Consider the following 27774-nt stretch of genomic DNA (forward strand, 5'->3'; position numbering starts at 1 on the left):
AGAACGTAACGCAATTATGTATTAAGAAATTATATAAAATTATAATAAAACATTTTTTAAATAATATTTTATATCTAAATTATATAAAAGAGATTTTAAGGATGTATAAGGCGTCTCTGCTGGACTCTCTTAATGATACATTAATTTCAAGGCCTTATAGACACATTAATTCAGCAGGGCCGGATCCATGAGAGCTTGATTTTACACTGCATATTAAAGTGAAACTGATGTTATAGGAAGTGATGCAAAACAAGGCATTTAAATCATACTAAACAGAGAAGAGATTCCTGACAGGAACATGAACACGTATGTTTGTTTTCTATGCCACACTGATAATAACACATTTATGACATTTATTATCATGACATTTAACATTCAGTTAACGTCTTCCTTCTGCCATTTTAAAGCTTTATCACACGAAAAATCCTAAAACATAAAGCTATACAGAGATGATCTATAACAAGAGCTGAAAGGAATTGGATGATTGACACTGACATAAACAATATATGATATGATATGGTTATATTTTCAATCAGTATAGTTTGTATCAGTAGTATGTATTAGCAGAGTATGTTGAAATTTAAATAAGTATCTGAACATTTTTATGCTGGGTTTTGAGCTGAACATCAAAATGCTTATGCTTTGGATTCCCTGAGTATATTTTTGATTTGATAAAATAAAATAAAATAAAATAAAATAAAATAAAATAAAATAAAATAAAATAAAATAAAATAAAATAAAATAAAATAAAATAAAATAAAATAAAATAAAATAAAATAAAATAAAATAAAATAAAATAAAATAAAATAAAATAAAATAAAATAAAATTTAAATTTAAATAAAATAAAATAAAATAAAATAAATGAAAATAAATGATCCCTTTTTATGTTTCAATTATGTTTTTAACTAATGCATTTCTGAAGTGTTGTCACTACTACATATATAATCTATAAAAAAGTCTATGCATAATACACAGGTTTGCTGAGGTTAATTAGATTTCTGAGAAATTGGCAGATGATGTGAAATGCAAATAGTATATATATATATATATATATATATATACACACTGAAATGTAAATAGAATTACTTTTTTTTTTTTTTACTTTTTTTTTTATTACCATTTTCCCCAATGGTAAATGTGCGCAATGTATTTTTTATGTTTATTAGAGCATCATTTTAGCAACATGCTAACATCAAATTTAGCTGAAAGCTATTTGAATGACACAGGCGAGTTAGAATGTTCCATAATGCTCACTTACTACAAAGCAATCCATTACAGCTGCCTATGTAGACAGAAGACAACAAGACAGCTCACTAGGTTTTGAAGACCCAATTTAGTTGAGAACAGCAAATTATTAGGGTGTCCTTGAAGAGAAGTGGTCAAAGCTGAATCACAAAGAACAGATCACATCTCTGAAGGCTCTTTGCCTGCTGATTGTGGAGACTGGCCTAGCGGCATTTAACATGAAATCAATAAGGGGCTTTGACAGTCCAGTCTGCATGTCTAACCTTGGAAGTCTATAAGTGTAATTAAGGGAGATTAGACACTATTAAATGGCCTGCTTCAATGAGATGAGCATAAACAAAGTTTAAAGAGCCACTCCATCTCTATTCCCAGGGTAGGTTGTATTTATCCCAGAGCCTTTATTGCAGAGAGAAGGGGAGCTTTTCAAAGTCCCGCTGTTGGGAATGGCTTGTAGTCTGGATTCACAGACTCGAGACAGAGATCTTCGAGAGCAGCCAGCACAGAGTAACGCTCAGGAAACTGCACAGCTGAGGCTGCGATTTGCTTCAGGATGGAATTCCCCTTCAGTTCCTGTGGCCGTCATTCAATACATATCATGAGGATTCCTTTAGCTGCAACTGTATGACAAAGCTCTTTGTAATCAGACTTAAGGCATTACATGGCTTACTCCGCTGAGGATTGTGGCACTGGTCTTGCTGTGAGCTGGCCCACTGGTTGGCAGATTGTGTCCATACAATGAACCCACACAGATGGACATCTCCACTAGCCGTGGATGAAAGCAACCAATCCGCACAGGGGGCAGATTGAAGGGGATCCACAAATACAAGTGAAGGGGTCAAAGGGTCAGGAGTTATTCATAAAGTCCATTACTGTATAGAGCCTGTAATTTCAAATGCTCATCTCTGTTTGTGACTCATTCTGAGGTATTTCATTGTTCTGATTAATTTTTGAAAGTAAACACAACTGAAAATGACATTAAAAAGAGGTCTGACAAGTTCCAAAAATAGGTGCTTGAACAACAAGGCCTTAAATAAACACAGAGTTTACTTCATACACTCTCAGAAATAAAGAAAACAAACAAACCTGGTCAGGACACCAGCACACCATTATCCCATGCTAGGGATCATAATCCAAAACAAAACATATGCTGGTGTGCAAACAGACAACATGCCCTAGTTTACAGAGGTCGACCGATAGTGGACCGATCACTACTGAAACTATTTTGATTTTATTGTCATATAAAATATATAAAGAATAAAAAAATGGAAATAGACATCTCATTTTTGTTTAAGCGTAATTTTCAAATAGATCTGTATATCTTATAAGTGCCTTCACATTAACATTATACTGTTTTCATGTTTTAGATATATTATTAGTATATAACATAACTATCAATATACGATACATCTGGTTTATGCTATGACATACTATTGCATATTAGATATTTGCTATTGATATTAGTAAGAGGCACAGAGCATTTTTTTAACAGACAGAAAAACTGTATATGCCTCTGCAGATACAGTAAATTGGGTAGATGTGTAGATTTTGGTCTATTTAGAGGAGAACGGGTTTAAATTTTTAATGCATAAGTCCTTTTTCAGTTAGCCTAATAGACATGGATTAAAACCCAGAGTGTTGAGGCTTTATGTGAAGATTAAGGGTCAGAATCTACTTTCATTTAGAAGTAATTTGATGTAGTGTCTGAACTGTTGTAATTTAGCCCTGCCAGTAATGTTTTCTAGGGCTAACATTCCAACAGGAAGTGAAATCGCACGTAGTGCAAGCTCATCTAGCGGACTGATCCAGACAGTATGAAAGTGAAACATCTTGCATCAGCAAAGATTAGAAAAACTAAGGTTTTATAGGTAAAATCTACATCATCATAACTAACGTTCTCACTCACTATAGCTGATGTCTCATTACTGTACTAGAATCGGAGATAGAAATAGGACAGAACGATACCTGGTAACAGCCACAATGACTAAGCTAGAAAGCTGGGTAGGGACTGTGTGAGCTTCAGCGTCTGCAGGCTGCGATTTAGGATCCGGACTGGGTCATTAATTAAGATCAGTCATGAGGCTCACAGGGGAGAATCAGCAAGGAACTGCTTTGATTACATGCGACACAATTGCTCATCGGCTCAAGGCCACACAAATGAAAGGACTCGAAAGAGTATTGAACAGTGTGTCTCTAGAGCGGAAATAGCTAGACTCACTTCCCATCAGGCAAACAGTCATTTACTGTAAAAACTAAATCAGTGACTTTCAGTTCCCATATTAAACTCTACCGTTATCTATGATGAGAACCGAAATAAAATGTGCAATGTTTCTAAATCATCAATTTAGACTTGAGGCGTTTTCTACTAGGAGGCAAAAGAGGTGGTGACTTCTCAAAAACATTCAGACAGGAAAGTAATTGAAAATACAGGAATACAAATGTATTAATATTTCCACCTGCATATACAGTTTGACTCTTTTGCTTCCCTTGGGTTCACTAATGTTCTCACTGAGCTCCTTTTACACAGGGTAAAAGTCACATGAGAGTAGGCAGTGCCTCCATGCCACTGGCTGATTAGCTGGTCAGTGGGCTGATGCCAACATACGTTTATATTTATAACTGGTCCAGAAATGGGCTGAATGGGTTAAACTGGTGGAAATGGAATGAATAATTACAGAGTATTTCAAAATGAACCTGAAATGACTTGAAAAACACCAAATAGTCAGACAGTTATTAATGAGAGCTCATTATTTGAGTAAATTCTGATGCAATGAAAACTTTGATGTGACTTTAATGAATAGAATCATGCCAAGTGCAGCTGACACATGAACAAACTGACAGGAATAAAGTCAAAGGCAAAAATTACTTTGCTTTCTCATTTTATAAGTCCCCTACATGCCACTGAATGCAAGTCATTTCAAGCTTCATCATCCTTTGTGAAAGGTTCCATAGAGCCGTGACCACTGTTGGATGACTTATCTGTAGATGTCTGCTCCACACACTGTTAAAGAATGCCAGCATCCCACACTGCAATCCAGTACTGCTGCCTCCATCTGTTTATGGCTTTACATACCATGCATTACCACTAGGTGACTTCTACTAGTCCCATGCAGTTTACTTGCAGTACACTAACATCCACACATTTGGACACACCTTTGCATTCAATAATTATAATTTTCTACTCTACTACGAAATAACACAAAAAGATTATGTAGAGACCACTATATTCCAGCTCAGCTGTAAGGGCAAACAAAACAAAACAAATGTGATACCAAAAATACAGCCCGAGACTTTACATAAGCGGTTTGGAAAATGGATGTAAACAAAACTGTAAAGCAAAGTAAAAAAAAAAATATATATATATTTTATAAGTAATTCATGCACAGGCACCATTTAAATCTGTCTAAAAACTCAAGTCCTGTATTTGCTCAAATCTAAAAATTCAGTCAAGCGCTTTTAACCAGTTAAAAGCATATCTGAAGTATAATTTTAACCACAATATATTTGTTGTGCATAAACTACTCTTTACAAATGGGAACCTGTCCCAGGCAAAGACACAATTCCTCTTTCATTTTCACACATTAGTCAAACTAAATATCTGGTAAGCGAGGAGAAGCAATAATTATTGAAAAAAGGTCAGGCGCCTCATTTGCTACAATTAATGAAAATAATGAGTTAATCTGTGAGGTACCATAAACTACCAGTGATTGGAACAATGAGGCTAACTAAGCCATTGTTTTGTAAATGATTGCAGTGCACAATGTGGAATTATCAAGGAAAAAGTCTAATTAGAATAAATCCTGTCTTTTGCACAGTCAAACAGAGAGAGAAAACGAGAGAGAAGCGAGACACCTGGACTTGTGCGGATACTCAAGCCCTTCATTCATTCCAGACCCAAGCCTCCATAAATTAAGGTGGTAATGAAAATGTCATCTCTCTCCTAAAGTAGTTGACTCTCATTTACTATTCCTCAAATACATCATCTGCAGCACATACATTTGCATTAAGACCATGCATATTTAAATATACTGCAGAAGAAAACATGCCTTTGCATTTTGTATGTTGATATAAACAAATTTCACAAAAAAACTGCTTATCAAACCATAACCTCCCTCAGCTGAAGAAACAACATTTCAATGAATGACAATTTTGGCAAAGTAACATCTCAGGAGATGAACGAACATCACATTCTCTAGAACCCATTTTTCTTTATGGTGCAAACATGGGTGCGTCTTCATCTACTGATCTTAGCACTGATGTCAGATGTGGGCTTGCTGCTTGACATATGACTGCAGAATGTGTGATGCTGTAATAGTTAGTATAACTCAAGCAGCTGTCTTCATCCTTGAACTTGCATTGAAGCACAGCCAAAGGCTGACCTCAGCACTGTGCAGATGCGCCCCACCTAACAGATGCAGCAAACACTTCCTAGATGTTTACACAGTCAAGATAAGCTGTTCAAATGAAAGGTGTTTATGAAACCATACCGGTTAGAGTTTCAGAAATCAAAACTTGACTTTTACAATAGTTTTTTTCTCATACAAAACTCACGACCACAATGCTAGGAAGTTTGTGGTATTTGCAAAGCAGAAGCGTAATAGGGCTGCACCATATACTGAAATAAAATTGTTTTTGAAATATGGCTTAATATCACAGGCAAATTGGTTAAAAAAAGGAAAAGGCAAAAAAGGTTGCAATAAAAAAAAAAAAAAAAAAAAAGTATTTGTTGCTGATAGTGTTTCAGTGTCTCAAGAGCAGCTTGGTTCATTTACTAAGAATTGATTTGTACTGAGATGCTGAAACATTGTATCATGAGCTGTGTACAAGTAAATAAACACAGCGCCATGCTTCACTCTGAAACCAGAAGTGCATATTTATTTTCCGGTAAACCACCCAAATAAAAGCGCAATGGTTTAACATTTGAAATTAGGCATTAGTATTGTAATTTCACAGTTATACTACAATAGAATATGTAAAAGTATTATTGTAATATATTTTAATATTCTTACATAATAATATTCACAATAAAAAGAATATTATTAGTTTACAGAATTATTAAATGAGTCAAAAACAGACTGAATATGGAATATAAAAACTAAAGTGGAAAAATATTTGAGTCACTTGTAAAAAATATACTTACGTGTGAACACCCAAATTATTAAAGTTTTTTCCAAATCATTCACCACTAAAAGAAGGGGTTTAAAAAGATCATTTTCTATGCAGACACACTCCTTCAACAAAATATCTAGAATGATTTTTTTCTCCCCTCAAATATTGCAATCTTCAAGTCATTTTTAAGGCTTGTCCTGTGTGGTTGCTGGGTGCTGGATCCAAATCATAAAAGTCTCTCTAGATATGCCTTGGGTCCTTTAATTGATTCCTTCAATGTATTGAAAGACTGAAGTGTTTTTTTTCTTCACCTGATTTATTATACACCAGGTGAATCATCATAAGTTTGATAATAAAAGTAAAAGCACATAATTCTTTATCAAACTACATATTCTGAGGTACCCCTCACATAGAAAAAACTGTGGAAGATGATGTACAAAAACTATGAATAACTACAAGCAATAGTAATAGACCCTTAGCAAGCACAAATTCTTTCCAGTTTGCAGTGGTAGCATGACAGTGTCAAAAGGTCATGATCGTTAAGAGAATATTAAAAGTGCACCATTGATTAGGAGACCAAGATTTCACTAAAACTCTACTGATTCAGTGCCCCCTGCTGGCGCTGATCCTGAAACTACCACCCCCTGTGTAGTTCCCTTTCATAAAAAGTCTTTTTAAACAGATTTTAATGTCATTTTAAAGTTTTAAATTGTCTTACTGAACCCAACTGAAACAAATTAGACATGAGGAAAAATGTGTGTGCGTGCTTATCCTGTAGATATGAGCTCTGGGATGTGCTTGTGTCTGATTACCACTGAAAACATCCCCTCTAGGAAGATGCTTTCCTTGTTTGAATGAGACAGAACTCGAGAGATGCTTTTCTCTTGAAAAACAACAGCCAATGCAAAAACTTGGAAGTTACTTAACATTAGCTATAAAAGCTCTCTCGCTGAGCTTAGATTCTTGCGTGTGACTTCATGGAACAAAACAAATTGTTCTGCGCCGCAGCAGGAGGTTCATTATGGCTCTCCATGGGCTGTCCGTTCTGCCTAACACGAGTGCGCACACCCTCTCTTTCAATGACAGGTTGACGCCTCACAGTCATTATGAAATGGCTCTCCTGGTCTGTCTGGTTTGAGCTGTTGTCTCTGCAGCACGTGAATGATGCCATGCACGTCTCAACAATAAGGAAGGCCCGATTGCTCTGAGCCACTGTGAGTTTCAGGCCAACTGGTGCAAATGTCAAATGTGCTATCGTACTGATTTTACATTAGTTAGTCGTGAGTTTTAAGCCTTACAAATGTGATGTGGTTTTGTGCAGTTTGCTCTGCTGACTTAAAGGACACATCTGGATTTTCAACCAGCTTTATGTTGTTATAGGGTGTACTCGCACCAGGAAAATCCGCTAGTTCACTTGCTTTGGTCCGGACCAAATACAATGTTGATTTTTTTTGTTTGGTGCGGTTGGCTTTCAAACTGCCATTTTGCAAGTGAACCAGAAACTAAACTAAACCACATGTGTGCTTAAGGTCATCCATTCATTGGTTCATCCATTCAACTGTACCAGTCTCGGTTCGGTTGTTTGGTCCGCACCCGAGTGCGATTGCTGTATTCACACCTGCCCAAAAGATCCACACCAAGGGGGAAACCAACTTGAGTTCGATTCAATCGAACCAAACAAGACTGGTGTGAATACACCTATAATGTCAATAGTATATGTAAATGAACATATGAACATGTGTACTCCTTCTCTTTCTCCATGTTACCTACACCCTGATTTCTCAGTTTATTTGTCAGCTGAACTAGCTCCAGGGCTTATGTTAAATCTACAGACAGTACTTCCTCATTTTTGTGTATCCCTGTCCACAGAAAGTTAGACTATACACAGTGCATTATGGGTGTTGAAGTTTCCCTACCTTTTTCGGAAGTTTATGCCACAATCCCTTTCTTACTCATGTAGCACAATTAAAAAATGTAAAGTGTACTTAAAAAAATAAAACAATGAATTATTTATAATAAACTGTTTTTTGCAAATAAGAAAAATATATTCATATAATATTATATAATATATAAAAATGAAAAATATCTATTTTTCATTTTTTATAATACTTCTATTCAACCAGAATGCATTAAAATGATCAAAAGTATAGGAAAGTTATAAATAACATTTCAAACTGAAATGCTGCTCTTTTGAACTTTCTTCTCATCAAAATATCCTAAAAAAAACCTGCATTGCCATTTCCAAAAAAATATTCAGCAGCACAACTGATTTAAATATTGATAATAATAATAATAATAATAAATGTCTGAGCATCAAGCATTTCTATATATACACAGTATAATATATCATTTTTATTTAAATAATATATATAATTTCCCCCCCAAAAAATGCGTTGCTAAAACTAAAAAAGTTATAGTGGGAAAAGTAAAAATCAGAAAACACAAGAGAAAGAAATCCTTAATGTTGAGCCCTGTTAATAGCGTCAGGAAGGCACATTTTAGAGGTTGCCAGGCTTGAGAGAAGCACTATACCTTCCAATCCATCCATAACTATATTTATACCTCTCCAATTCCAGACAGCTTGAACAAATAGAATTTTTAATTCATAATTCCCTTTAGATTTCTACACAAAATCTCAACTGAGGGCCAGAGCAGATTGTGTTATTTTCCTCATGATAAGCACTGACTCATCCTCTGAGTGGTTAGTCCTTTTTCTAACCGTGTTCAAGCATTGTTTGGTCTCACTTGAATAGTGATTGGTGCAGACACAGAGGACTGTAGGCAGCCTGACAACAGACTGGAATAAAGATGTTTTCCTTTCCTTACTAATAATTCAGGAATGCGTCTCCTCCTCGTACACATCAAGCTTGGCAAACAACTCGCGTACACAGCGATCTGTTTATGGATTATAATGGTGATACAGTGAAAATAGGATAAAAAGCAGTGCAATCAGTTCTAAGGTCACCACTAACCTTGATAAACCTCACACAGCCGATTCAGTGGAAAACTAGGCATGAATCTGACAGAAATAAATGTTTGGTAATGCATCTCTGTGTAAAATATCATTGCTGGGTTTCCAGTATCACTTACAATTTCAAAGTCCAAATTTTCAGGCATAAGTTCAAAGGCCGTCCACTAAAATAATTGGTCATCATCATGTACTAAACCTTACAATGTGTCTGCTGGCTAATAGGTGTCTAAAATGCCACATAAGCTTCCAAAGACTGTGACAGCTTTTTGCCCGGTTACATGGTTTACTTCAAAGTGCCTTGGAGATTGTAAGGAAAAAATGAAGCATGAAAGTTTTTTCAGGACAGTATTCTCCGAGTGCCTGTTCTTTGAGTATGTGCTTAGTTCTAATACATCCTACTTTACGCACTGGCTCTAACATCTTTCTGAAAGCTCTTCTTTAGTCAGCCTCAGTTTCATTTGTTCCACACTGCTTATCAGAGCTTTCAGACTGTGCCACACTTTTGCATTATGACGTTAACAGAAAGCCTTTTAGAAGAATCTGTCTGCATTTTCAGAATGGAAATTAGAAAGTAAGAGAGCTCAGAGGCTCAAGTCTAATAGTTCCAGAAGAACCTGGAGGTAATTATGTTCACTTGACAAAACCAACATACTGTTATTGAACAAAAACTTTCAAATTTCAAAACAATGCAAATACTACTTCATATGACATTAAAAAGTATAAAATCACACACATTTGAATACTGTCCAACAGCGACACCTGTAGGTAAAGTTACAGGGGAGGCTTACCTCCCCTCAGCCTATTGACTTTTAACAGAGACCCCATAGCGTGCCGTGACTTTACTGGTTATGATTGGATGTGATTGGTTCGGGCAATAAATCCCGCCTCTTGTTTTCGTTGTTAATTCACAGTGCATTAACTGTTAATCAACACAACTTTTGATTTTAATAATACATTAGTAAATGTTAAAATTAATATTAACTAAGATTAATAAATGCTGTAGAAGTATTGTTCATTCTTAGTTCATGTTAACTAAATTAGTTAACTAATGTTAACTAATGAAACCTTATTGTAAAGTGTTTCCAAAATATTTCAAATTATTACTGCCTTTAGTTATTATTATTATTAAATAGTATTTAATAATAATAATAATAATAATAATATAATAAATGGTATATAAATAATATCAAAATACCAGTGCCAAAACTGTAAGGTTTTACTTTATTCTGAAATTACTATAACTCGCTATCAAGCTACAGTACATACATTCTGAATGATTATATTATAAGATAATGGACTGTGTTTCAGGAAATAGCTAATCCTGCAGTATTTGTTTTATGGACTTGTGTGATACTTCAAATCATGCAACTTGTTGAGGGCATGTGTGATATTTTTCTAAGTGATCGAATATAAAATATTGATAAAAATGCCTAAACAATTAACACATTTACATTGAGGAAACTTATTTTGAGGCCAGAAGACTATTTTTGTAAGCAACCACACAGCAACACCTCGGCATCCACCTAAACACCAATATAACATTATTATTTTTCCTTCATAATACATTTTAGATGTTTCTAGACCCTTGATAATGTAAGAGAGAAAAAACAAGGGTTTTATTATTCCAGTGAGCCGTCTTCAAAAGAATGTATGTGGTCATCTCCAAAATTATCTGACAGATAAATCTCCATATGGAAGTGGTTGCCATGGCAATTCAGTCCTCCGCTGCAATGCATAATTCTTGCTCCTAAATTGATACATTTCCATTTCTAAAATGATATTTTGAAACATTCATGCATCTCAGGCCTGGCAGCAGCTTTGTCCATTACTGCATTTATCTGCAGAGTGGACTGTAACATCCTGATTGCTGTCATTTCTCATGTGGAGACCTCGTAGCATGAGCATCACAACCCCGTCGCATCCACCCAATTTACCAGACACACAAACCCTTCATTTCTACAGCCGCTTCTATGCAAAAGGAAAAGCAGAGACCATCCAAACCAGCTCAGAGGAGCAGTAATGAGCACGGGAAAAATTCCAAAACCACGTAAAATGAAAAAAAGATCCATATTAAATGAAACCAAAACAAATATGACTAAAACAACCCTTTAAAAGACTACTTTGAAGTATTGTGTATTAATTTCCTTACAAAATTTGCATTAATACTGAAATGGTAGTCAACTCTATTTATTTATTTAAAATTTAACTTTTTTTATGATTCAGAGCTGTGTAGATTACTTACAAATTGTAGTCCATTACTGATTACAGATTACATGATGAAAACTGTAGTTATTAATGTAACTTTTTAGATTACTTTTTTTTATCAAACTTGTTTTAAACTTACAATTAAACATACCATATTGACATAAAAAGCAAAGAGAAAGAATATATGTTCTATTTTTTATATAAACATTATTAAATTCATTGGATTTCCCAAAATGGGCTTAATTCAAGAACTGCAGTGGGCTTGTGAGTGTAAAATAAATTATTCCAACATTTGAACACTAAAATTAGAAATATTTAATTTGTTTACCTGCATTCCAATGTGACCATTTAGCGACATCGAACTGTAAATATGCAAATGTTTTGTTAAATTATAGAAATATTAACTTCCTCAGAGATATTTTAAGTAAATATTTACTGCCAACTACTTAACTCAACTTAAAGGAACACTCCACTTTTTTGGAAATAGGCTCATTTTACAACTCCCCTAGAGTTAAACAGTTGAGTTTTACCGTTTTTGAATCCATTCAGCCGACCTCCGGGTCTGGTGGTAGCACTTTTAGCTTAGCTTAGCATAGATCATTGAATTGGATTAGACTATTAGCATCTTGCTCAAAAATGACCAAAGAGTTTCGATAATTTTCCTATTTAAAGCTTGACTCTTCTGTAGTTACATCGTGTACTAAGACCGATGGAAAATGAAAAGTTGTGATTTTCTAGGCCGATATGTCTAGGAACTATACTCTCATTCCGGCGTAATAATCAAGGAACTTTGCTGCTGTACCATGGGTGCAGCAGGCGCAGTGATATGACACAGCACCTGATAGTAGTCCCCAGCTAGGTAACTAGTTATGATATAGCTGGGGACTACTTTCAGGCGCTGCACAGGCACTTAGTACATGATGTAACTACAGAAGAGTCAAGCTTTAAATAGGAAAATCGAAACTCTATGGTCATTTTTGATGACCAAATGCTAATAGTCTAATCCGATTCAATGATCTATGCTAAGCTAAGCTAAAAGTGCTACCACCAGACCCGGAGATCGGCTGAATGGATTCAAAAACGGTAAAACTCAACTGTTTAACTCTAGGGGAGTTGTAAAATGAGTGTTACTTTAACTTAACTACTTTTCACCATCCAATCAGTTACCAATGACTAAGATCAAGTACCAACCTACATTTTGTCAACTGAATAACTGAATGTTTCAGTCTAAAGCAATTGTAACTGAAGAAAATGTAACACTTTAGATTAGGGAAAAGAGGTACTTAAAGGGATAGTTCACCCAAAAAAGGAAATTCTGTCATCATTTACTCAACCTCATGTTGTTCCAAACCTGTATGAGTTTCTTTCGTCTGTTGAAATTAAAAGAAGCTATTCTGAAGAATGCTGGTTACCAAACAGTTGCTGGTAGCCTTTGACTTTCATAGTAGGAAACAAATACTCTGGAAGTCAATGGCTTAACTTTGGGGTGAACTATTCCTTCAAAACTCTAAAATAAATAAGAGATGTTTAAGATTCTGTGCTATATCTCTGTCACCGATCAAAAACTAATCTGAAACTCAAGTTTATCTCATCAAGTTTTCCCTCAAATTGTTATGCTGGTAACATCATTTGCAATAACAATATTAATTTTAAATTAGTTCTCAAAACCTTTGAACCCTTTTGTCAGATCAAGGGTAGAAAAAAGGGTCATGAGCGCCATTTCATGCTGACTTCAAGGGGTAAAAAAAAATAAAAATTTACACCTTTTTTTACTCTGACTGACCTTGGGAAACGGTTACCCCAGCAACCACCAAAGTCAGTGTATCTCATGTGTCTGAAGCTGTTAATGTCTGTCTGCCGCCTTCTCGTTTCTCTTTATTTCTCTCACCCTGTCATCCACGCTTCTCCACATCTTTCTGTCTTTCTCACCCACTTTCTCACTCCCTCTTTCTTCACGACAACAGGCCAGCCTCCCGAAACAAACAGAAGTTTAAAACAAGTTTTTGATCATCCGTCCTGATCCAGCAAGAGATACGTTCAGGATTACATTGATTTAGAGAATGTATACTACAATATCACTGAATGACAGATAAGAATATATAACATGAGGGAGACACTGCAAAAGATAAACCATATTTACACAGAAAATATTGGTAGTTATACTATATTTGAATATAATTTAAATGTAATTAGTTTCCTGTGATGTCAAAGCTGAATTTTCAGCATCATTACTCCAGTCTTCAGTGTCACATGATCCTTCAGAAATCATTCTAATATGCCGATTTGCTGCTCAAGAAACATTTCTTATCATTATCAAAGTTGTGCTGCTCAATTTTTGTGGAAACCATGATGAAAATATTTTTTCAGGATTCTTTAATGAATAGAAAGTTCAACAGAACAGTATTTTGAAACAAAAAATATTTTCTAACATTATAAATGTCTTTACTGCCATCAAATTAACATATCCTTGCTGAATAAAAATACTAATTTCTTTAAAAACAATTTAACTGACCCCAGATTTTAGAAAGGTAGTGTATATAAATATTTTTTTTTTCTTTTTTTTTTTGCATGTTAAATTCTGGTATATCTTAATCCTATTGACTACTGTTTGTTGATTCTTTTACATTTACATATAAATAAACACTAAAACTTAGCTTACAGCACATTCTTTTGTTGCTTTGCAGCCACTGACAGTTTTATATATATATAACTCTTGTGAAATCAGGCTGCCGTTGTCTCATCACATCTCTGATGCTGAAATGCTTCACAATGGTTGCTATTTATGTACTCCGGACGTGATGCTGGGTTAGAAAACAGGCTGGAAAATTATGGATGGCAGTCAAACTTTGATCTGTGCTCACTCTGTGCCTCAGGGCACTTTCGAGATGGTCTGATTGGAGGTTTGCTGCAGGACTAGAAGGGAATGTCTTTGTTTCAGATTTTTATTTGGTCTAACTTGAGATATATATATATATATATATATATATATATATATATATATACACTATATTGCCAAAAGTATTGGATCACCCCCATCTAAAGAACATGTTTGACTACTTTAGTCATTTCCATGAGTACAAATCTTAATGTTTAAGCATATAATGATATTCTAGGGAATTGTGTGCTTCTAATTTTATAGCAACAGTTTGGACAGGACCCTTTTCTATTCTAACATGACACTGCCTCTGTGTATAAGACACGGCTCAAAAAGACATGATTGATTGAGCCAGTGTGGAAGAACTTGACTGGTCTGCAGAAAGCCAAGTCCTGATCCCAGCTGAACACCTCTGGTGTGACTTTATATGCAGACCTTGAGCCAAAAACTCATCACCAAACACCAATGATTTGTACATACACTATATGGACAAAAGTATTGGGACACCCCCTTCTTTAGAACAGAAAAAGGCACTTCCAAAACTGTGGCAACAATGATGGAAGCATAATTGTATTTAAAAACTGTATTTCCATCTCTGCTGCAACAGTTTTGAAAGCGTCTAAATTGACTGTACCCATATACAAGTCATTGGTGTTGGATGATGAGTTTTTGGCTCAAGGTCTGCATTCAAAGTCACACCAGAGTCACATATACCAAAAGTCACATATACCAAATAAAAATCTGAAACAAAGACATTCCCTTCTAGTCCTGCAGCAAACCTCCAATCAGACCATCTCGAAAGTGCCCTGAGGCACAGAGTGAGCACAGATCAAAGTCTGACTGCCATCCATAATTTTCCAGCCTGTTTTCTAACCCAGCATCACGTCCGGAGTGCATAAATAGCAACCATTGTGAAGCATTTCAGCATTAGAGATGTGATGAGACAACGGCAGCCTGATTTCACAAGAGTTTCAAAGTAACAAAGACCAGGCTAATTGGTTCAATTACAGAATAAAGTGTTTCCTGATAAAACAGGCAGTGCACAGAACCTACTCACGGTCATCTCTAATATGTTGTGATGTTGATGAATGTGCAGCTAATGACAAATAACTGTTCTTTAGGGCGTAAGATCAAGCTTAATGGAGAGAATAGACAACTAGTCATTATCTAAGCATCTTTTTATGGGAATCAGTTTAAAAGTTGCAGATTAAAATAGGTCTGTGAGGTTAGATAACTGCTCGGCTATCTGTATCTGTGAACAGTTGACTATGCAACATTTACGTATGTAAGGTTCTTAAAACGACCCTAATCTGCTCAATTAGATAGAATTATCATAGTTATATGCTGAGAAAATAATGGACCTCTGAGGCACGCTCTCTCAGAGGCCAGTGTTTGAAGATGGCAGAGAGGGAGGGGGCGTCTAAAAGCGTCTCCTTCTTCCCCTGTCTTGGCAGAGCCCCTCTTAAAAAGCGTTCAAGAACACAGCAATTGATTTCAGAGCGAGCAAATCAGCTGGGTCGTGGGAGTCTAAAAAACGGCAATCAACGTGTCACTGTTAATTAGGTGGCACTCGGAGATGCCCATGAAATTCTGCTTCCTTAGTAGGGTGAAAAAGAAAGCACAAAAAGCTGTTTTTTAAGAGCCAGAGCTGGAGGGTTGCCTGAGCTCCTGTATGTGTTTTCTTCCAAGAGATAGAGGACAGGGCTGACGGTCTTATCTCAACATCCTCACATCAGCTAGACCAGGACTGAGCTAGTCTCAGCCTCAAAAGGCAAGCCCAAGGACTGCACAAAGTTCACTAAAATCTGACTGACAGGCTTTATACAACTTTCAGTAGTAAAGGCACACAAGTTTTTTCTTCAGTTCACCTGGCAATAAAGTTTAGGATGCATAGTATATAGCAGCCAAGTGGTTTGGAGGTTATATCGGTATCATATCGGTAATCGGCCAATACAGTGCATTAAGTACAATAAACTCAAATAATCTATTTCTGATAACTCTGCCATATAATAACAAAACAAACTTTTGTTGGTTGCATAACATGACAGTCAAGTGGCTGTCTAAGTGGACGTTTTTGGCCATTATAAGCTGCTGTGATGACTTTTTGCTAAATAACTGGCTATATGAGACTAGGACTGAGGCAGGATCCAACTCCACATCTCACTGGACATGAGTTAAAGCAGGAGACAGAGAAAATTATGCCTTGGGGTTAATTAGGGGGTATTAGCATCTCAGCCCACGTCTTTAACCGCCACACCACCACGAAAATAAGGGAGGAAAAAGAGTAATAATAAAGCGAGAAAGAGAGAGAGACACCAGCAATTCACCTACAGAATGATGGACAACACAGACGAGTCGTGCTGACAACAATATTGGTATTTTCACAGTTCATTTCTCGAGGATGCCTGGGCAAAATATAGAGGGTACAATGCACATGCGGTTTATTTCAGAAACCTGTGCTGTCTGACTGCCTCAGTGATGTCATCAAGTTCAATCGGGCCTGACAACACAGACGATACGAACACTTGTGATTTTGTATGACTGGCAGTTCTTCTTTATGGCTGTTTTTCAGACATGATGAAAACTATTTGGCATCTTCTAACAAATTCTCACTTTCAGTGCTGTAAGACTTTCACCTAATGCAGAACGAAAGACACAACTGCAAGTTCTGTAATAAACCTGTAACGCAACATATATTTAAAGTCATTTTGTTGTGTTAATTAACTGCCAAAAGGCTTGGAAATAGCTACACTTCACTACAAGTTAATTATATTTTTCAGCATTAGAAATCTCAAGTGATTATATTGGGTGTGCAAAACAAAACATGAAGCAAAGATGTTATTTTCCAACCCTGTAAATTAGTGAGTGTTGCTCATTGATTTTATCAATTGTCCCAAAGAATGAGCATATTGGCTACCAAAAAACATACACTTCCAGTCAGTAATATATTAAAAAAAGTAGAATGAAAGAAAGAAGGAAAGAAAGGTTGCATCAAACTGACTGCGTTTCCATTACCCTTCAAATTGTGCAAACTGAAATTGCGAATTGAAAATATGCCTAATAGAAATGCGCCAATTTCGCAAAAACTCCCATATAATCGCTAAATGTTTTTACGTTTGCATGAGGTGGTTTATTAAGGCAATTCGAAAAAGGAATATTTTGCAAAACTGCAATGGATTTTTTTTTTTTCGCATTTACTGGTGACATGGCGTATGTAAAAAGTCATATGATCATTCTTCAATGTACTATAACCTCCAAGAAACATTTCATACATGGCCACACTCTAGTATAAGGGGCTTTCCCTGCCATTAATGCTTAGACAATTTACACTGCACAGATCTGCAGCGCATTACGGCTCCGACACGGCCACCGGAGTTGATCTCGGCCACTCTAGTCAATGCTTGTGTTTAGATATACGCAGACACCTCCGATTTAATATAGCCAAAATCTGTCAAAATCCCACCAAAATCCATTACCATGACTTATCACGAAAGAAAAAAATTCCGTTTTAGTTGCATAACATCGGTTAATGGAAACGCCGTAATTTTGCAATACTTTTTTATCGGCATTTATAAAATATTGCCAAAGTTTTGCGCAAATCTGTAATGGAAACGCGCCTAGTGGCAGTCAATGCATTTATGTTACAAAAAATTTATATTTTAAATAAAAGCTGTTTTTGAACTTTCTAGTGAAAGATTCATGAAAACATTTCCACAAAAATATTAAGCACCACAACTGTTTTCACCATTGATAATAATACAAACTGAGCAGCAAATTAGCATATTATGTGTTATGTGACATGAATACTGGAGTAATGATGCTGAAAATTCAGTTTTACAAATCACAGGAAGAAATTACATTTTAAAATAGAAAACAATTATTTGAAATAGTAATAATATTTCACAATATTTCTGTTTTTACTGTATTTCTGATCAAATAAATGCAGCCTTGGTGAGCTTAGTAAACTTTTTTCAAAATCATTAAAACATCTTAACCACAAACCTTTGAGGAGCACGGTTCAATTTTTATTGACAAATAGTTTAAAATTGACAATATTACTCAATATTTCTATTTCATGCTAAGGTCAAACTGTTGAAATCACTCTGTTGAAATCAGTTTGCGTTAAGTCTCCCATGCAATTAATTTGAGCAGCACTATTTGTACAATGCAGGAAGATGCTGCCTATGTAGGGCCTTCCAAATCGGTCAAGTATGAAGTTTCAGTTCAGTTACCTCACTAGGTTTTGGACAAAAGCCTAACTCTGCACTTGACTCACATTTAGTTCCATGAAGACTAGTTTAATTTTCTAATGAACACACAGGCCATCATCTAAATCACTGAATATAATTAGCACACCAAATGTGCTTTCATCCTCCCACAGTAGTTTACACAGTTCAAATGCTCCCTAGGTTAAGAAAATATTCTGTAAGCTCTGCCTACACCTGTTGTCATCTAAGGCAGCATGATTGTGAGTAGCGTCTGAAGATTTCCCCCAGAGGCTTTGCTGAAAGTGGGAGAATTTTCAGAAATTTTCTGAAGAATGTAAACTATAAAGGCCAGAGGGTTCCCCTTAGCCAAGATGGAGCCCTGCGGTAGTGTGCGTTCAGCTTGTCAGTTTCTCTCAGAGCTGCTCGCAAGCATGAGGACTTCCTCAAAATGACGAGAAGGAGCTCACAATCTGTTGCTGCCAAATGAGAAGTGGGTCATCTTAGATTACAATAATCTTAATCTCTCAAGCCAAATCAAATGGAGGCTGGAATGTACAGCAGTGTGGGATGTGTGGTAAAATCAATGAATTGTTTTTTTTTCAGTAAGTAAATGGCCAAAAATAAACACATTTTTAATCTTAGCCATGGTATTGTGGGTAATGCTCGCTGAAAATGCATGAAAGAGTCTTTGTTTTATAGAAATGCAGGTCCAATCCAGTCTATATCATTCTCAAACCCATTTGTTGTGTCTTTTTAGTAGTTCCCTATCTTCTCCTGTCCATAAAAGCAATAAAAAAAGTTTTTTTTTTTTTTTTTTACATTTTTTATAGCTTATGCATGAGAACCAAAAAGGTTTGTAATTATGCTTGTGCTTCATTTACCATATTTGATGCGTGTTGATCAATGTTTATATGTGAATAGATGTTCATCATATAAAGCGATCATGTCTCTTCAAAGGACTTGGATTAACCCTCTTGATTCATATGGATTATTTTTTATAATTTCTATCAATTTTTTGAAGCGTCAAGGTTTTGGCTGCATGGAAATTGAATGGATGGACAGAAATCTCTCAGGTTTCATAAAAAATATCTTCATTTGTGTTTCAAAGACGAATGAACGTGTAATGAGTTTGGAATGCCGAGAAAGTAAGTAATTGATAATAATTTTCACTTTTGTGCTATCAAAAATTTGCGAGTCAACGTATGCGATTAATTTTTTTCAGTTTAACACGTTAAAAATGTTTAATGCAATTAATGCAGGGGTGGAGCTAGGGTTGGATACCCACTCACAACTGCTGTTTCTCTTTCTTTTTTTCTCGAAAGAATTGCGTTTATTTAGACGCAGAGTGTTTTTACAACCACATCAAATGGGAGACTTTTCAGAATCATTTGGGAGTTTGAGCGGGTTACCATATTTCAGAAATTGATGTGCTCTTATGTATGTGCATTGATCAGTGTTGTAAATAAAAGTCCAAATAAAATCTGCTAAATGATACACTCACTTGATGATTTGTTAACTCTATGAAAAGAAACTCAGTTTGATCCATCTTGTTCCTCTCACATTTGCCCGTTTCGCACCAGTTTGGGTAAACTTTGGTGAACTTCAGAACAGCAGCCTATCAAGTACAGAAAAGAGCAAAATCATGATATTGTGCCATTTGAAATATAATACATACCCATAACTTTACAGTACCGGTATACCACGCAACCCTGTCTTCTTTCCCTTAAAGGGGTCATGAACTGAGAAATCAAAATTCCCTTGATCTTTTTATAAGAGGTCATACATTCTGTAAATTTCAGAAATCAAAACTTTCTTGTTAGTCTAAAAACAACTTATATTGAAGCCAGTCTACCAAAAGGCAGGCTGTTGAATGTGTCACTTTATGACGTAATAGTGTGTCTAAACACTGGTTCCGCAGAAGAAGATCAACACCTGCTTCTACATCGCTACCCGTTTAGCCCTGCCAACCGATTCACGCAGGTCTACGCAGAAACCAAACAATAAAATTTATTTGATTAACTTTATTTTTAATGAAGTGCCAGACCACGTCAGTAAGAGCTTGGTCCATTGTTCACTTCATTTTACTGCAGATTTGTTCACAAACAAGGTACAATTGAATGCAGAATTTTCAGAAGACTGAAACTAAAAGACGATGCTGTGCCAAATATATTGGATCCGACAGTAATGTCACAACACACAAGTGTAACTGTTTTCATTAAGTAATCACTATTGCTTTGCAGATTGTTTGATATGCACTGAGTATTTATGCATTTTTAACATAAAACTCAGCAGCTTCCCTTTGTGAAGGATGTAGGCTGTCAAACATACAGAACTGTTAGCTAATCATACCAGTGGGCGTTTACTTCCGAGTCTACAATCCGCCAGAACAGAGCGTTCAGATGAGGGGGGTCAGAAAAGGACAGAACATAGCCTATTACTTCTAATTTATGTTTTTTGATGTAAAAACTTGATAACATTATAAGGGGAACTCAGAGAACAGTACAAATGAAAAAAAAAGGCAGGTCATGACCCCTTGTATTTCTTATACGTCATCAATAAAGTTGAGTGTTAGTGAAGTCTGTTTTGTTATACTTTGTACTGAAACCTCAAACTAAAATGACAATAGGCAGTTATTAATTATAGGAGAAAATAAGCATTCCACTCAAGCATGCAGTCCGCTTAAGAAAGAAAAGAAACTTCCAGATTTGACAGTTTACTCCGAAGCAGCATTAAACACCACACTCTGAGTTATGCTGATATCACGGCAAATGTCAAACACTGACACAAACAAGTTTCTCTGGCAATCACATGGCACCTTGGTCTCTCTCGAGGAGATTAGAGTGTTGACGGAGCTTAAAAGTGTCCTACAAAGATAGCGCTGGCATTAAAATCCTGTCGCTCCTCAGTAAACATCCCCCCCCTGAAGCATCCTGGTGGCTTCGTGTTATTTTACAGAGCTGCGAGGCTCTTATATTTATTAGCATATTATTAACATCCAAAAAGCCCAAAGCAGAGCATTCTTGGGAAGACAGATTTGGACAATATGGCCGTGTTAATGCTTGGCCAGTTTCCCTGCCCACCGGGTTACGAAGCGCCTTTTCAAAATATAGAGACTTACAAAACAGGAGAATTTACATTTTTCACAGATAAATACAGTTGTTTGCATTTACGCCAAAGTGGCAGTTCAATTTCTGTCTCCTTCTGTTCGCGTCTGTCAGTTCGCACAAGGCTCATTCTCTCTGCATTATTTGAGAGATTACTGCCGCACAGCAGCTGCTCATGAAACCTTCATGCTGTACGACAAACAGCTTCCAAGAAGTTGTGTGTCTAGAGCTCAGCGTTTGATCACAAAACTCGAAACAGCTCACGCTTTTAGTGTGTTTTTCACATAGACCTCCTGCTATGGTGCTATCATGATTCGACGATGGTGTCCAGTGGTACTTTGAGATCCTATACAATTGAATGAAATTCACATGTGATGGCATTGAACACTGTACACTGAGGTGATTCAAAGTATACTGTGGCATTAGCATGGTACACAGCCAGAAAAACATTTTTCAAAGTGTAGACAACCTTTCAAATGTTCAGGGTTAGTAATATTTTTTGAAGAGATTTTTTCCCTGCAGCAAGAATTTATCATTTATAATGTATAGATTTTGCTGTTCTTTTGAACATTCTGTTCATTAAAGAATCCTGAAAAAATGTATCACGATTTCCACAAAAATATTAAGCAGCACAACTGTTTTCAACATTGATAATAATATGAAATGTTTCAAGTGATCATGTGACACTGAAGACTGGAGTAATATGCTAAAAATTCAGCTTTGCCATCACAGGAATAAATTACATTTTAATATAAATCAAAATAGAAAACAGTTATATTTCTGAATATTACTGTTTTTACTGTATTTTTTTTATCAAATTATTGCAGCCTTGGTGAAAGCATAAGAGACTTATTTCAAAAACATTAAAACACCTTGCCACCAGTTTTCCTTCATCAGATAAATATAAACAATATTCTGCAAAGGTTTTTATAGTTAGTGCACGTTCTGACATCCTGTGGTGCTGAAAAATACAAAAAAACTTGTATGGCTTTCCTTCGGTTTAATACAATTGGAGATCATTTGATAAATATCTCCGGATTTCCATAAAATTACAGTCAGTATAATGATTTTTTTGGCCTTGTTATTGATCATTTGTGGGTGAATTATAAGTGTGGGTAACCAAAGTTTGAGTCTGGCTCCCTATTGATAAACATGGAAAAAATTATGCAGATTCAATCTGAGGCCTGTTAATAGTATATTACTGATATTGGGATATACTGCTGCCTCATGATATTCATTTTAAAAAGATGATGGTAGATTTTGCCAGTCACCATCATAGACACCGATTATCATTCAAAGGATCAACATGTCACTGATGTGAGCATGTCATGTTTGTAGCAGCAAAACAAAACAAAGAAATAACGGCGTGTTATGTACCTGATAGTTCTGACACTTGTTCATTTCGGATCATTCAATAGCACTGCATCCGCAATGGCAGCTGGCGCTGAATCTAAAGCAGTGGGAATGAGGGTTTCTTTCCACTGAGACACAGAGGAGGAGTTGTCTGCAACAGGCAGATGGGCTGTGCTTTCTTTGCCTAATGGCGATACGCCCCCCGGCTGATCTGTATGCTGAGCAAGAGGTAAACGATACTGTGGCTGGTGCCAACTCCTCAGTCTGTACCAAACACAAGCTCTAGGTGTTAAGAGAGAAGATTTGTCTCTCTAGACTCCAAGAAATTCAGTGTCAAGCTCAATTAAAAGAAACTATTAATGAAGGTAACAATCTTTTATATTATAGGCTACAAAAATGTACGAAAAATGTCCTCAAATCTGATGAAAGACAGAGTTTGTGTTTGAGAATAAAAGGGTCATACTAAACACTGAATAATCCACTGATGGAGCTTTGAAGAATTGTGGTCATTAAATTCCTGCAGGGTTTGCATGTGATTAATCTAAACATTTTAACGCGTTAATATTTTTTTAACGAAAATGAATCGTTTGATAAGGTTTAACCCCAACTTTATGCCGTCATCGGAAGGAAATCATTGCCTGTGTCCCAATGTGCATACTATCCATCCTAAATTCTGTGATATTAGTCATTTTCAATACTATTTAGAGCAGATAGGGTGGATAGTATGCACATTGGGACGCAGGGATTGTGTGATTATGAGGAGCCGGGCTCGACAAAAGTGAACCGAACGCCGAGAGAGAGAGAGAGAGAGAGAGAGAGAGAGAGAGAGACAGAGAGAGAGAGAGAGAGCGTCAGAGATATATATACTCATATGTGATAACACATGAACAGCGAACCAGTGTTGCGGTTTTCCCGCACAATTGGGCTATTTTGAAAATACAGAGCCGTGGGTTGCGGTTTTTTGGGCTACTTTTATAATGTACCGCGGCCCCCCAAAGTGTATACACATGTGATCGCAAAAGGAAGTTATTACAAACACTCGATGGTGGTTTAAAGTGAGTTCTGAGTAAAAGTGTACTATTAATCTCATAAACTGTCTTATGTAGCATGACGCTAATGTTAGCTCTAATTCACCTGCAGAACAGGTCCAATTCTTCTTCATAATGAATTCTATCATAATACTTCATGTAAGGTCGCAAGAAAATGTTTTGTTGTATTTATTTAGAAATATTTTTGATAATAGTTGGGTAAATGTGTACTGGGATTGAAGCTTGGTAAACGTTTTATTGCCAGTATAAAGGCTGATAATGGCTGAATTAAAACAAAAGAATAATAAGTCTCATACCTAGTGGAGATGTGAAAGGTTATGTTTCCTTAAACTAGTTTGTCATGCATTCCTTTATTTCAACACATTTACAGGTAAATTCTAGTATTTTTTTATATTTTATATTTTTCAATCAATTTTATATATTTTAATCAACATTGTTATTCTTATCTAAAACTAAAGCTATTAAAAGCATTTTGAATCATTGACAGTATTCTGAAATAAAATAAAATATAAATATTAGATGAAAAAATTAAACTAAGAAAAAAATTAGAACTGTTGCCTTGGCATCAAACTTAAATATGCTGAACTTGAAGTACTTAAATTATTAAAACTACAACTGAAATAAAACTAAATTACTAGAAATATTTGATTTATACTAAAAAAATGACAAAAGCACAAAATTACTAAAACTTGAACTAAAATTAAAATGAAAGCTGAAAATATAAAAAAGCTCATTCAAACTATTCTTTGATATTCCTCAATTTGTCAGTACAGCATATTACAATACGAATCAAATAAGAATAATGCAAATTACAACAAAAAAAACTGAAATAAAACATTCAGTCTCATTACAGAAATAAGGATTGGATTGTTATATATATATATATATATATATAAGGAAAATCTTGTATAATGTCATATAATATAGGATAATTATACAAAATTTATACACCAATTTATACAAAAAATTATTGAGATTTTAGGAAACAATTTCACCCGCACGTTCTTCATGAGATTCACTCATAACAACGTCTGCCTAAATATCTCTAGTCCACAGCTCCATAGTTAAAAAAAAATCACTTCTGGGCAGCACATTGTCACTGCCAGTCAGGCAGAAACTTGTGAGGGTACTGTCATAAAAAGAAGGGAAGCAGCAAATAAAACTGCAACAAATCAAACTGACAGACAGCCAAGCCCAGCTATGATGACTATCAGTAACTCCACCGTGAGATTAATACACAAACCTCTATACATGGACAGACCCAGAGTACACAAGACTGCCATTCTATAAAAAAAATAATCAAAATGTCTCTAGGTCAGACTCAGCTGCCAAACAGTAGAAATGTAAACATACAGAGACTTTGATGAAGAGTGATTCTTATAAAATGGACTGGGAATGATGATTGACATACCAACATTTAGGATTTAACAGACTTCCTGCTACTTGAGTCACTTGAGGCCGTTTAGCCAAAGAAAAAAACGAAGGGGAAAAAAACAGCCTGTCTCCTGTATCCTGCCCGGCTCTGACAAATAAACAGCTGATGGTTACCAGCCTCAGGCGCACCAATGAAACAAGACTCACTAGTGTCTCTGTCCAGCCTTGCTTAAACAGAGCACCGCACTAGAGGAGGAGGACGAGAGAGCACGGCTAAAGAGCTGCTGGCACAGCTACACAAGCTGAAAACTGATGAGGGTAAATATTGAGATTCCTTTGGGCCCGAGTGTTTATGAATAAGGCTTTTCAGAAAAAAACAAACCTTCAGTATTCAAACAGATGATAATAGCATGGGTCACAAGGCTGGACAACATCTGACACCACAGCTTGCACGAAACCTTATCATATCTGCGATATGCATTTTGGGAAGAAAACATATCTCTTTAAAGGAATCATATCATGAGAAACCTTTCATTCATCTTCGGTGCCTTGCTCAAGGGTCTCACCTCAGTCGTGGTATTGAGCGTGGAGAGAGTGTTGGTTATTCACTCCCCGACCTACAATCCCTGCCGGACCTGAGACTTGGACCCACAACCTTCGGGTTACAAGTCCAACTCTCTATCCATTAGCCCACGACTGCCCCTAAAAAAAGCTTTTATTAAAACTAAAACATCTTCTAATCTTTGGATTACCTCTTAACGCCAGAACAACCAAGGATAAGAGTAAAATGATTTTGAAAAAATTAAAATGATGAAAATGCAAACTAATACTAATACTCTAATAACACTGTGACATGTAAACTTTAGGAAATTCCAAAATGAATATCCATTTTTCATACTGCACATTGTTATTCTGTGATGCCTTCATTTATTTGTAGCATTATTTTGTTTCTTAGTTCTTCATTTTGAATTTATAATCTCATACAATAAGCTTTGAGTTACAGAGAAGCTTTGCGTTTCAGGAGCTAATAAAATATTTAACTCAAATCAATATTTTGTGTCTAATTATTTACTCAAGTGGCAAGTAGCCATGTAATAAGTGGGATAATGTACATCCAGCTGGTTGTTATCGCAGAATAAACCCCTTCAGGGCAACGCAAGACCCCTCCACTTCACATCCTGATCGCCCTGTTGGAGTTTATTCTGCGATAACAACCAGCTGGATGTACATTATCCGGGAAGTTGTGGCCTAATGGTTAGAGAGTCGGACTCGTAATCCAAAAGGTTACGTGTTCGGGTCTCGGGCCGGCAGGGATTGTAGGTGGGGGGAGTGAATGTCCAGCGCTCTCTCCACCCTCAATACCACGACTGAGGTGCCCTTGAGCAAGGCACCGAACCCCCAACTGCTCCCCGGGTGCTGCAGCATAAATGGCTGCCCACTGCTCCGGGTGTGTGTTCACGGTGTGTGTGTGTTCACTGCTGTGTGTGTGCACGTTGGATGGGTTAAATACAGAGCACGAATTCCGAGTATGGGTCACCATACTTGGCAGTATGTCACTTCACTAATTATCGGCCTATCAGTATCAACCAGAATTTACATTTCAGTGCACCCCTAGATGAAAGATTCCAAATAATAGTAATTGAAAAATGACATGCATCGATGATTCAGGATTGTGCATTAAGGAGAAAATAAAGCGTCATTTGTGACCTCATGGTGAGTAAGTGAGTGAGTCTTAAAGGTCTTAAAGGCACAGCGTACCAAATAATTCCTAGGTGTAAGAGAAAGCATCAAATATTTGTGAAACCTTAATCATGACAGTTTTTGATGCAACAAGCCTCATGATTTTGATGTCAACACAAAGCCCACAGGCACCATGATATCAATCGCACTTTGTTTTATAGTTCTCCTCACTCATAACATTTCACACAGATTCATGCCTGAATCACTTACTGGAAACCTGCCCCTCAAATACACTCTTGTATATGTGCAACTTCCTCTACTTCACCTACTTCCTTTATTGTAATCAGTGTCAGTCATTTTCATAATTTGGAGTGTTCCACGAAAGCATATAACATAAACAGTATTTAAGACCGAGTTCACAGAACAACTTAGGAACAAACAAGTATTTCGAGCCCATGTGCGTGTGCAAGGTTTGTCTCTAAAATACTTTCCACGTTGAGTTTTGACAGGGAAAACAAAACATTAGGAACTGTGAAAACAGGATGCTGTCTTTCAGTGGGAATGAGGATGAAGGTAACAAGGGTCACAGATTAAACTACCGCC

General features: G+C 36.1%; 1 protein-coding gene across 5 annotated transcripts in view; it reads right to left on the minus strand.

The window, feature by feature from the left end:
• LOC306884455 (E3 ubiquitin-protein ligase MARCHF8) overlaps positions 1-27774 on the minus strand; it is an 87212-nt gene that overhangs the window by 43909 nt on the left and 15529 nt on the right. For 2 of the 5 annotated variants that reach the window (XM_079440321.1, XM_079440322.1), the window contains exon 3: positions 20113-20226. The exons of the other annotated variants lie outside the window; for them this stretch is intronic. In XM_079440321.1, coding sequence (XP_079296447.1) covers positions 20113-20226 — 114 coding nt within the window. The remainder of the gene's footprint in view (positions 1-20112; positions 20227-27774) is intronic. 5 annotated transcript variants of the gene reach the window in all.

This window comes from Barbus barbus (genome assembly GCF_936440315.1).
Source record: "Barbus barbus genome assembly, chromosome: 18".
NCBI lineage: Eukaryota > Metazoa > Chordata > Actinopteri > Cypriniformes > Cyprinidae > Barbus > Barbus barbus.